At 44.1% G+C, this 12,131-nt stretch overlaps 1 protein-coding gene and 1 pseudogene across 1 annotated transcript; one reads left to right on the forward strand and one right to left on the reverse strand.

The window, feature by feature from the left end:
* Positions 1–469: 469 nt before the first annotated feature.
* LOC104589441 (large ribosomal subunit protein uL30y pseudogene) lies at positions 470–2,184 on the reverse strand (annotated as a pseudogene).
* A 553-nt stretch (positions 2,185–2,737) lies between these two features.
* LOC104589438 (protein TIFY 3B) lies at positions 2,738–6,579 on the forward strand. The gene is made up of 5 exons (XM_010247771.3): positions 2,738–3,120; positions 5,042–5,150; positions 5,435–5,651; positions 5,815–5,872; positions 6,222–6,579. Exons 1-5 carry the CDS (start codon positions 2,885–2,887, stop codon positions 6,385–6,387), a joined length of 786 nt encoding a protein of 261 aa, XP_010246073.1. The 5' UTR covers positions 2,738–2,884; the 3' UTR covers positions 6,388–6,579.
* Positions 6,580–12,131: the final 5,552 nt, after the last annotated feature.

Raw genomic sequence — 12,131 nt, forward strand, 5'->3', positions numbered from 1 at the left:
AAAAATCCGATCAAATTTAATGACTGGAAATTGATGTAGAGGAAACCCATTTTTTTAATATCTTAAAGATGGTGGGTGCCCACTGGCCGCTATTTTTCCTCAGCTCTGCAGATCTTTTCTGCCTCATCTGCTCGTCATGACGGCAAGGACACTAGATCAAAGATGAAATTCAATATTGCAAATCCTACTACAAGATGTTAGATGCCAGAAGAAGGTTGAAATCGACGATGACCAGAAACTCCAAGCATTTTTTGACAAGAGGATCTCATAGGAAGTCAATGGAGATGCTCTTGGTGAGTTATTAAGGGTTATGTTTTCAAAATTATGGGAGGTTGTGACAAGCAAAGATTCCCCATGAAATAGGGAGTACATAGAGGCATACCATGCTTCCGTGGATATGGCAGACACAATAAAGAGTGTTAGAGCGGGAAGGAAGTCTCTTCGTGGTTGCATTGTCAGCCCAAACCTATCAGTTCTGAACTTGGTTGTTGTGAAGAAGGGTCAGAATGACCTTTTGTGGATGCTTCATCCTCTTGATCAACTCATTGATGTAATCTTCATGGATTCTAGCATCTCCTCCCTCTACATAATGGGTCCTCTTCTTTTTTCAAACCCCATCCAATGGAGACTTGAGCTTAAATGGCCATAAGAAGTTGTTTGCCTCTTAAAGTGGGGACCAACAGTCATGATCTCATGGACAAGATCTTCTATGCATATGATATTCCATACTTCCCATAAGAGCCTGTTCAATAATTGAATCGTCATTCAATGCAATTCTTTGTTTGTTTAGCTTCCCATAACCCCTCTTGTAGATCAATTTACGAACACTCTTCAAGGCTCCACCCGATGCAACATGTTCAATATTGTTGCTTTGTTTACCTTCAGAGAGACACCATTAAATATCGGTCCTAAACGTAAAAGCTTCAAAATCTTTTTGGTCTTTGTGTGATTGCATTGATTCCATGGATTTGGATGATAAACCATAGTTTAGCCTCTGGATGACATAAAATCCTCCTTTCAACTTAGCCTCATGCTTCAACTGAATCAACTCTTTTTGCTGCTCATCATACTCTTTCGCGTATTGCATCGCTCTTTTGAAGATAAGCTTTCAATTCTCTCCAGTCTTCTTCTTCGCGGCATCAACCTCTTGCTTCTTCGCTTGCAGGGCCCATTCCTCACTTCTCTTTCTCTTCTTCAACATTGACTCGGGTACCACGGGACCACCCTTGCCTTCTTCTTCACCGATCTCTCTACTCTTCACTTTGACCGGGAGAGGGCTTTCAAATCTGCAATAGGTAGGAGAGTAGCTCAACAGCCTCAAGCCATTTCTTACATCTTAGATCTGTGTTTGAGTGAATACATAATAGAGTTCTATTGGCTAGAAAAATTTTGATTCTCTTGTCCTTGGTGATTTTGTCCACTACTGGTTCTTTTTAGGTGTTATGGTATGTTTGATGTTCAAGTAACTGAGATTATTTCATTTTCATGGTGTCAGGAACTTGGAGAATGATCCACGGCAATTTGGCCGATGATTTCTTCTCATTGTTCAAATATACAATAAAATGGTAGTTTAGGGATTAAAAAAATTAAAATGCTAAATAAAAATCTTTTTCAAGGTTAATTAACGGAATACTAAAGGAAGGAGGTCTTTGTATAACGGTTAAAGTTCAGGGGAGTGTTTGTCGCAAATTAAAGTATAGGGGGGTCTTTGTCACTAATCCTATAGTACAAGAATGGTTAAAATGGTCATTTCCTTTTTTATTTGGGAAATAAAAGAATATAGATAAATATACTTACCTCGATAAGTGTTTTTCAGGAAAAACTTACTCAGATAATTGTATTTACCCGGATAAATAACTTATCGAAAAACGAACAGGGCTTAAGGTTTTTGGTTGATATTTCAGATGATGAATTTGGAAAAAAATGTTGAAATTTTTAGTAGTATATCCATCATTCTTAAGTTTTGCGTGTGAGAGCATGAACAATTCATCATGTGTGCCGGCATTTTGTCGCTGGCTTTTCATCATCGTTCTCATCTACTTATTTGCAAACTAATAAACCCAAATTTCAACAAACGTTAGTTTGCATGAGAGAACGTCTGGCTATAGAATCCCCGTCTCTAGCTGACTTCATTCAACGCCATGACCTTCTGAAACCGATCTTTGTCATCACTTCGGTCGCCATAACCGAAACAACGATACGTTCATTGCTCACACAAAAAATCCCTGTTTCCCTTTCCTTATCAGCATTTGGTTTTTATTTTGAAAATTTAAGAAATAATAGAGAATAAATTCAATATTTTATTTTTTCCATTGTGATTTAAGGATGATGACAATTGTTCGAAATAGTAGGAATAATTTAAGACAATACTAAAACAGTAAAAGATATAGTTAGTAAATTTTTTAAACGTTAAGGGTATTTTAAGAAGTTTAATCATAAAAATATTGATATGTTTAATTAATAACGTTTTATTAATAAAAAATCACTTAAATATAATATTTAATAAGAAAAAAATAGAAATTAAAAGGGACTAAATAAGAGAAAATAGGGCCATGATCACCCAACAAAATACTGTGACACCTGAGCCAGTTTTCACCTTCCCGAGGAATCGAGGATCTACGTGTATATATTAATCAACTTGCTAAAAATTGACACGTGATTAATTTAAGGTCTATTGTCGGCTTTATTGCATTTAATATTATGTAAGGCACCTAGTTTGCCCTCCCCTCCGTTCTTTACCGATGTCCTTATATCTGAAGGTTGATCATCCTCGGTTCTGAATCCTCACACAAGAGCAGTTTACAGTTTTACACATATAAATAGGATAGATCTGTCGATCAAAATCAGGCAGTAAGATATCTTAATTTGTCGGAGGTACTTCTGAATGGACTTATTGAAGAAGGCCGGAAAGCCTGAAATAGAGCCAGGAGACGAGGAGAATAAGATGGAGAAGGCGGCGGAAGAAGAAATGGAGGAGAAGGACAACGCGGAGACCCACAACAACGCCGATGTCGGCGCGGGAAAGCGATCAGAAATGGACATAGCTGAGAGCGTCGAACTATTTGGGAAAAAGTTTTTCCAGGAGTTCCAGCCCCATTTGCACACAGCTCTTCAAACCAGGTATATGCAATAGTAGTATATGTTAGTAACTTTTTATATAACCTCTGTGTTCCGAGTCCTCTCCACCTCACTCTAAAATTCTAAATGGATTTGAAGCCTGATCTAGGACCTAGATCAACCATCTCCACCTCGTCCTGACACTTCTGGTTTCTCCACGACCATAAACCACTTAGATAGTTGGATTCTGGTCCAGAATGGGGCACAATTTGCCACGTTTCTCATATTTAGAGGATATGAACGCATTATTCATTGCTCCCTAGAGGGAGATCACCAGGGCAAAAAAATCAGTTGATATATGATTTGCAAATCCAATTTGATATATGATAGCAAATGCATATTTCTGCATATATTTGGACGGTGTAGAAAAATTCTATTTCGCGGGCCCTTTTGTTCCAATATCCGAATATCTGTTATCCATTGGATTTGAATCCCTCTCAGTCTCGGGTAGGATGAGAATTGCGTCAATTTACCAGAAAACCAAATTGCCGCAATTTCTTTTTTTGTTGGCTGTTCTTTCTGCTGTTCTGTGTATTTGTTGTAGGCTTGTAGCTTTTTCTCTTGTGTTAATGAAATTCCATGTTTACCGGAAAAAAATGAATTGCGTCGATGTTGTTTCCATTTAGTTAAAAAAGAAACAGGTCAAAGAAAACCTCTTGGATAGAGTATTGCTTAACGAATTATTGCAAATTAATAAAATAAATTTAATGAATATGTAAAATAGGGACCTTCTGGGTATAGGTGGAAAATTGCTGTGGTCTTCAGCCAAATAGTGTTGGTGTACACAGACACAGGGATGATAGTGCCTGTCTTACAAGAAAGAACACATATAAAAGATGCCTTCACCCTATTACTACAGTGAACAAGTCTGTATTTTTCGTGTATGGACACAACAAAGTTCCATGTGAATTTATGCAGCCTTTCATTTGTCTACAAGCCCATAATCCAGATGGCGGCAAAGTAAAGAAGAGAATGACAGAAAACCGTTCAAGATAGGCACCTAATTAAGAAATTGGTATAACACACACCAGAATGGTCACATACAGTCTCACCACCAAGACGCCAACCCACCAACCAATGCAACTAACTCCAATTTATGGTTCTCTAGCAATAAAACATAAACAAACTTAAAAAGTGAACATTTAAAACAGACAAAAGAACAACTTGCCCCGAATCTTCTACTTGCATTATAGTTTCGTATCATGTGATACAATTATGCAGATGATATTCTAAACATTCTCATCTCTTTGTTAATATTAAGCCCAGGAATTCATTAAAAATTTGGTTGTGCTTGATTTGATATAAAATAAGAAAGAAACAGAAAGTTGAGGAAATTTTCTAAATAGGTTCAACTATGTTATCGGAAAAACATGATATCCAAAATATATATGACCAATCAACCAGTATATAAACGTATTAACCAATTAGGTGGAATTAATCAAATTTCACCATGGGTTTGATTGGTCAAAACTCCTTTGGTATTATGTCTTTTTGGCATCATAGATTTTCTTTCCTTATAAAATTTCCTTCAACTTTCTGTTTCTTCTCTTATTTTCTATCAAACCAAACATACCTAGGGAATGTGAGACTCCAAAACTCTATTTACCAAACCATCAGCACCAAATTTCACTACTTTTTCTTAGTCTTGTTTTATTAGTACATTCCTTCCTTAAATGATTTATCCAGGACACTGATCTTAACTCACCTCACAGAAAAATAAAAATTACATTTTAGATACTAGTGTAGGAGCACATGCTATACATATGTACAAGTAACTATTAACATATTAGATTTAACTTATATGACATTATGACTTGCACCAAAATCAATGCAAGTATCCACTTTATATAGTATAGATAGGGGAAATTTGACATTTATGTTTGAATTTCATACTGACATGATTTCTTTCTTTTGGTTGTTTGAGGTCTCCAACGGTTCTAACATCTGGAACAAATACCAGTTCTCCTCCAGCTCAGCTCACCATCTTCTATTCTGGAACTGTTAGCATCTTCGATGCAGTTACACCAGAAAAGGTCTGCCATACAAATTTGTGAATATACAACCACAAGTATTTGAAGAAATATACCTCCATCAAAAACAAAGAAGAAATATACAATGATAAGTATTTGCTCAAGTTAGATGCTTAGGCTCAGTTTGGACTTTGGAAGGAGTACAGATACAAATATGTACAGTACAAATACATAATAAATAATACAAAATGCAAGGTTTTGCACTGTACACATTTGTACTTGTACTCCTTCCAAACTGAGCCTTTCAAGTTCTTTTGACATTTGATTTCTTTTGCCCATCTTAAAAGGCCCAACAAATTATGCTTATTGCTGCTGCTGCATCCACCACTGCAATTGCCATTGCCTCTAATGACTCAAATATCAAGGATGGTGGAGTTCCCTGTCCAGTTGCTTCACCTATTCTCAGAAGGTCTCCATCCCTCCAGAGCACTGCAGCTGCCGTGGTTTGTCCTCAGCCTCAACCTCGTCCCATGGAGACCGATCCCCTCTGCAAACTGCAAGCTGGTAAAGAAGATATGAAAAATGAAAATAAATGACTAAAAGTGAAGCTACAGAATATAAGTGTTTGTCAAACAGAATGTAGTGCCCGACTCTTCTTTCCATGCTTACTCTGCTTCCTAATCAAATAAAATCTTGTCCTTTATAACTTTTGTCTCTCTTGGAACAGAACTTCCAATTGCAAGGAGACACTCCCTTCAGCGCTTCTTGGAGAAGCGACGAGACAGGTACCCACTTCCTCTCTGTTCAATTGGATCCATTTGTTTCTTCTGGCAGACCATTTCACTTTAGACTGCATGATAGGAGCTCCAGTAGCTTGCCCAGATTGGATGATCTTATTCCAATCATCTTGATGCAACTAATTTTGAGTAATAGTAAATCCAAGTAATGGCATTCAAATAAGACGGTCCGTTATACCACAAAGTCGTCCAACCTTTATTTTACTGTTTAATAACTTTAATTATTCTTTTGACGTAGTAAATAGGGAGGGAAGAAAAAGAAGAAATTTTAAAATGGGAAAATATGTTATTATCTTTATCCATCATTCATCAACCTGGCGTTTCTTGTTCTCTGCAGGTTGGTGAGCAGGGATCCATATCCCCAAGTAACGCCAATGAAATTAACGGACAAACCAGAACCCAGCAGCCTCAGTGCCGAAGCTTCACCTCAGCTTCGCTTTTGCTCTGAGCCTCCCAAGGTTCCGGACGAGTTCCAACCAACGGTTGCTGTTCACCTTGCATAAATGGATTAATTACTAGCCTGTACCAAAGCCCCTTTAAGACAAACTTAACTACTTAACAGTACTTGTCTACTTGCAAAAAACACTCATACCTATTTGATTAACTCTTACTCCCTACATGGAACAGAGGATTTCCTATCACGCCATGTAATATTTATATCAGACCAACATGATTTATTCTGTGCTTGTTTCCCACATTCCGAATTTCCTTTTCCTTGAAGTTATCAACACGTTAACTAACGGGCCATTTGGAAGTGACACAGAATGAATCATTTCTTTCAACTGCTTTTTAACAATTGAGTTCAAAGTAAATCCTTGAAAGGAGTACAAATACAAATATGTAAAGTGAAAAACCTGATATTTTATATTATTTTGTACACATTTATATTTGTACAATTTAGAAAGCGTACAAATACAAATATATACAATATGAATCCATTTCTAGTAATTCCTTAGGTCGTGGATTTATTTTTTATGGATCAAGAAACTTTGAAGGGTTGGGGCGGGGAGTTTAGAGGTCGAATAAAGTATTCATTTCATTTACGTTATTTGGACACCTTTCATTTTAAATGTTCATCTTGAGATTAAATGCAAAGGAAAAAAAATCAAAAAGAAAAAAAAAAAACTCTGACGTTATTATGCAAAAATTTAAGCCACAAAGCACCGATAACCGATGTAATCATGTAAAATGGAGTGATTTTCTCTTAGTATAGGAAAAATGAAATGGTCAAAATCATTTTTTGTAGTAGTAGTTGATGAAAGAAGATTTGGTCCGACCTCGCAAATCACGGCACGTGGCAAAAAAGGCAAACAGCTCGGAACTCAAGACCATACCGAGGGTACAAACGCCAAAGGGAAGGGACCAGCAGGCCCGAGCTCCCTACTTAGAGCCCGAGTTCCCTACTTAGAGCTCAAACTCCCTAGCAAGAGGCCCGAGCTCCCTACTTAGTGCTCGAGCTCCCTACTTAGAGCTCGGACTCTCTTGCAAGAGGCCCGAGCTCCCTACTTAGTGCCCGAGCTCCCTACCTAGAGTTCGAACTCCCTAGCAAGAGGCCCGAACTCCCTACTTGGTGATCGGACTCCCTGCAAGGAGCCCGAACTCTCCCTTTTGACCCCGTCACACAAAGCAGAGACCCGAGCGGGCCCGTCTTATGACAATTCGGGCCCTCCCCTTCTCCAAACTTGAGACTTTGCCTTACGCATCACTCCAGGCACGTCGCTTCCGGAGCATTGAACTGGACGAACCACACCGTACCAGACACCGAGGGAGTCCGTATCCAGGGGCGGCGCACTGACTGACTTGGGATCTGACGCTTGACGGCCGCATTTCCAACGGCCACCTGCCACCGTCACCTGTCACCACTGCCTCCAATTACAGAGACGGCTCCGACAAAAGGAGCAGCGACGGTTCTGCCTCAGCAGAGGCGATGGCGCCCGGACTGGTAGAAGCACGGAAATACTCATTCCCGACCTGACAGGAGTCTAGGAGTGAGTGCGCGAGGTGGTTATAAAAGGCGCTCCACCCCCAAAGAGGAGGTATGCAAACCTTGCGCGATCAGGTTTATCTTGCCTTTGAAAGATCCTAACTTAAGCTTCGGAGCCTTTACATCGGGTTCTCCCCGAAGCTTCTTCATCTCCTACGTTTCAGGTCCCCGCTACTCGATTCAGAGGCAAGGTCATTGACAGCTAAGACCGGCCGGATTGCGCATCATCAATTGGCGCCGTCTGTGGGAATGCTTCAAAAAGCCTCCCTCCAAATTCTCGTACCCCCTTTTTTCTTCAAAAAACCCAACACTCATGGCCTCTTCCAGCAACGCCGGACGCGGCACAGAGACAAACACCACCGGGGAACAGCTTCAAGTTCCCGTGGTGTGCATTGGACAGTTCACCATCCCCCTTTCGGTGGATGGAATCCCCAGTTTGAACGCGCCACAAGCGGTGGCGCCCGTAAACCTTCCTGCCACAAGCATCCCCTTCCCTCCCCCTGTTGAGACAACCTTCACTGAACCGACTACCGTCCCCCCGGCAGCCAGCCAAAACCGGTTGGACGACCTGATGCAGTGCATGCGGGCAATGCAAACCCAAATACAACAGTTCCAACAACACCAGCTTCACCAGCACCAAGTGCTGCACAACATCTCCCAGTATCATTATCAACAGCAGTTCCCCCAACTGCCACTGAACCAATCACTACTTCCACCTCGCCACCCTGCTTCGAGACCGGTCAAGGCCTCCCCGTAGAATGGGCGCCCCCACCAAGGAAAGGCCTCCGGGCCTCAGAACCCCCCTAACAGCTAGGCCTCGTACCCAGGCCAAAGAGAGAAAAAAGTCATCCCGCCTTGCAGCTCGCAGGCGGGTCGGGAACCTCGCCCGCGAGGTCGGCACCTCGGCGCTCCAAGCCCGAGTTCCCCCTTACGGAAAACCGATTCGGCGCACTGGCAGCAGCAGACTACCAGCATTCCGGGCCCATCGAGCTCGGCAACACGGAGGCCAGCAGCGCCAGTACAAGGCCCACTCAACAGCGGAAGCGCCGGCGAAGTCGCCGAACTGCCACCCGTGTCCTGTCAGAGCTCAGAGGCAAAGAAGAGACGAGCTCGGACGAGATAGGAGTTGCTCCGATTCTCTCGGTTCCTTCCCCCCTCGCATCAGAACTCTTAGCGGTCCCCTTGCCCAGAGATTTCAAGCTCCCACCTCTAGACAAGTATGACGGGTCCTTCGACCCCAACGACCACGTTGACGCCCTCCAGTCCCAAATGCACCTCGCCAGAGCCAGCGAATCGTGCATGTGCGTGGCCTTCACCACCACCCTCCGGGGGGTAGCCCGCACTTGGTACAGGAACCTAGCCCCCAGGTCGATAAAGTGCTGGGCTCAGTTCGTGCAGGTCTTCACCGCACACTTTGTCACCAGCAAACGGTGCCCTAGAGCAGAGGAAAGCATCTTCGGAGTAGTCCAAAGGGAAGGAGAACCCATACGGGGCTACATCAAGCGATTCAACGAATCATGCTTGCAGATACCGCGGTTAGACCCCGCGGTGCAGCTCGCGACGACAAAAAGATGGGTAACGCACAAAGAATTCAAATGGCACATGGTAGCTAACTAGCCTGTAACCGTGGCCGAATTCCTCAAGCTCGCGGACAAGTTCATGAGGACGGAGGAAGAAATCAACCAACGAACCGAGGGCGGAAACAAGAAAAGAAAGAGGGAAGGCGAGCCCTCTAACCCAGTCGACCGGAAAAACCCGGCCCGAGAGCCGAAGTCGAACCAGTCGTACCGAGCTCCCCTAGCAGTTCGGACGGATTACACGCCACTGAACACAAGGCGGACCGAGATCTTAATGACGATCAAGGACGCCCCATACGTTAAGTGGCCACCTCGCCCAAAGGGAAATCCGAACGAAAGAAATAAGAATTTGTACTGTAGTTTCCATAGAGACCATGGTCACAGTACCGAGCAGTGTAATAATCTCCGAGACGAAATAGAGGGGCTCATCCGTCGCGGATACTTGAGAAACTTTGTACAGCACAACAATAATAGCAATAATGCAGATCGGCCAGGGGAGCACGAAAAGGATGCCCCCGAATCTAGCAGCAGGCCTACCGAACCGTTACAGCGACAACCTCCGGTGGAGAGGCCAGTTCGGGGAACCATCCATGTAATTGTGGGAGGTTCGGTGGTAGCAGGGTGTACCTCGGCAACAGCCCGAACTTCAGTTCGCGAAGCGGCCCTCGATGAGCGGAACCCACCAAAGGCCGAAGAACCAATCTTCTTCACGGAGGACGACGCGCGAGGAGTCCGCTACCCCCACGATGACACGCTTGTCATTAAACTAAGGATCAGCGACTTCGAGGTCAGACGTGTACTCGTAGATTCGGGCAGCTCGGCGGACATCCTCTTCAAATCAGCATTCGACCAGCTACAGCTACGGAGGAGCGAACTGAAGCCCGCAAACACTCCCCTGGTGGGTTTCAGCGGAGAGGAAGTCAGGCCCCTCGGAAAAATAACAGTACATGTGGAAGTCGGCACATGGCCTTGTGCGGTCAGACTCAACCATGACTTCCTGGTGGTCGCGACCCCTCCCCAGACAATGCCATAATAGGGCGGCCGATCACGCATATCCTACGGGCGGTGGTCTCCACCTACTATTTGGCCATGAAGTTCCCTACGGACTTCGGTGTGGGGGTAGCGCGGGGCGACCAACTCAAGTCCCGCAAGTGTTATGTTGCCGCCCTGAAGGGAAAAACCAAGGTAGCCGGCGACCTCGATCTAGAGCGGCCTACGGAGCAAGGTGAGGAACGTGCTTCGCCCACAGAAGAAACAATCGCAATCCTGACTTCGCCTGCGGACCCGGCTCCCACACTCCAGATCGGTGCTTCCGTCGAAGAACCCCTACGGACCGAACTGGTGAGTTTTTTACTTCAAAATTTAGATATTTTTGCATGGTCCGCGGCCGATATGCCCGGTATTGACCCTGACCTTATAACTCACAAGCTTAACACTGACCCTGTAGTCAGACCCGTTAGACAGAAGAACGCAACTTAGCCCCAGAACGCTGGAGGGCGGTCGACGAGGAGGTCGAGAAGCTCCTCGCAGCAGAATTCATAAGGGAAGTCCATTACCCGAGCTGGGTGGCCAACCCTGTGCTGGTAAAAAAGGCGAACGGCAAGTGGCGCATGTGCATCGACTACACCGACCTGAACCGAGCTTGCCCGAAAGATTGCATCCCCCTCCCCAGAATTGATCGCCTAGTGGACGCGACCTCGTGACATGAGTTGCTAAGCTTCCTAGAGGCCTACTCAGGCTACAACCAAATCCGGATGGACCAGTCCGATGAGGAAAAAACCAGCTTCATAACCGAGTTCGATCTGTATTGTTACAAGGTCATGCCCTTCGGATTAAAGAATGCCAGGGCGACCTTCCAAAGACTTGTAAATAGGCTGTTTCGGCCCCTGATTGGCACGAAGATAGAGTGTTATGTAGACGACATGGTCGTCAAGACACAGTTTTCACAAGAATTAATACAAGACTTAGATTCTGTCTTCCAAATCCTACGTCAGTTTAGCATGAAATTGAACCCCAACAAATGTGTCTTTGGCGTCACCTCGGGCAAATTCCTAGGCTACATTGTCAATCGGCGCGGTATTGAGGCCAACCCAGACAAAATAAAAGCCATCATAGATATGAGACCACCTCGGAAAGTAAAAGAAGTTCAGAGGCTAAATGGCCGCATAGCTACCCTAAGCCGCTTCATGTCCAAGTCGGCAGACCGCTGCCTACCTTTCTTCAAAGCAATCCAAAGGCAAAGGGTTCAAGTGGACCCAAGACTGCCAGCTCGCTTTTGACGAGCTAAAAGGTTACCTCGCCAGTGTGCCAACCTTAGCTCGGCCCGAGGAGGGCAAGGTCTTAGAACTGTACCTCTCGGCAAACGACGAGGTGGTCAGTTCGGTACTAATAAAGGAAACAGACCGGGTCCAGTGACCCATATATTATGTTAGTAAAATTTTGCAGGGAGCAGAGACAAGATACCCGCAGATAGAAAAGCTAGCCTATGCACTGGTGATAGCAGCTCGGAAACTCCGCCCGTACTTCCAGGCTCACACCGTCATTGTCCTGACCGACAAACCTCTGAGACAAGTTTTACTCAAACCCGAGGTTTCCGGTCGATTGACGAAATAGGCCATCGAACTCAGCGAGTACGATCTCCAGTACAAGCCAAGAACTGCCATTAAGGCCTAAGCCTTGGCAGATT

The sequence above is a fragment of the Nelumbo nucifera genome, chromosome 6, assembly GCF_055504915.1.
Source record: "Nelumbo nucifera cultivar China Antique chromosome 6, China Antique-T2T, whole genome shotgun sequence".
Classification (NCBI taxonomy): Eukaryota; Viridiplantae; Streptophyta; class Magnoliopsida; order Proteales; family Nelumbonaceae; genus Nelumbo; species Nelumbo nucifera.

What these genes read in the sequence shown, in the direction of transcription:
- LOC104589438 (XM_010247771.3), top strand. Translation starts at nt 2,885, where the DNA reads ATGGACTTATTGAAGAAGGCCGGAAAGCCTGAAATAGAGCCAGGAGAC. An exon ending in CACACAGCTCTTCAAACCAG is followed by an intron (nt 3,121 to 5,041) that starts GTATATGCAATA and finishes TGGTTGTTTGAG; the next exon opens with GTCTCCAACGGTTCTAACAT. An exon ending in TTGGAGAAGCGACGAGACAG is followed by an intron (nt 5,873 to 6,221) that starts GTACCCACTTCC and finishes TGTTCTCTGCAG; the next exon opens with GTTGGTGAGCAGGGATCCAT.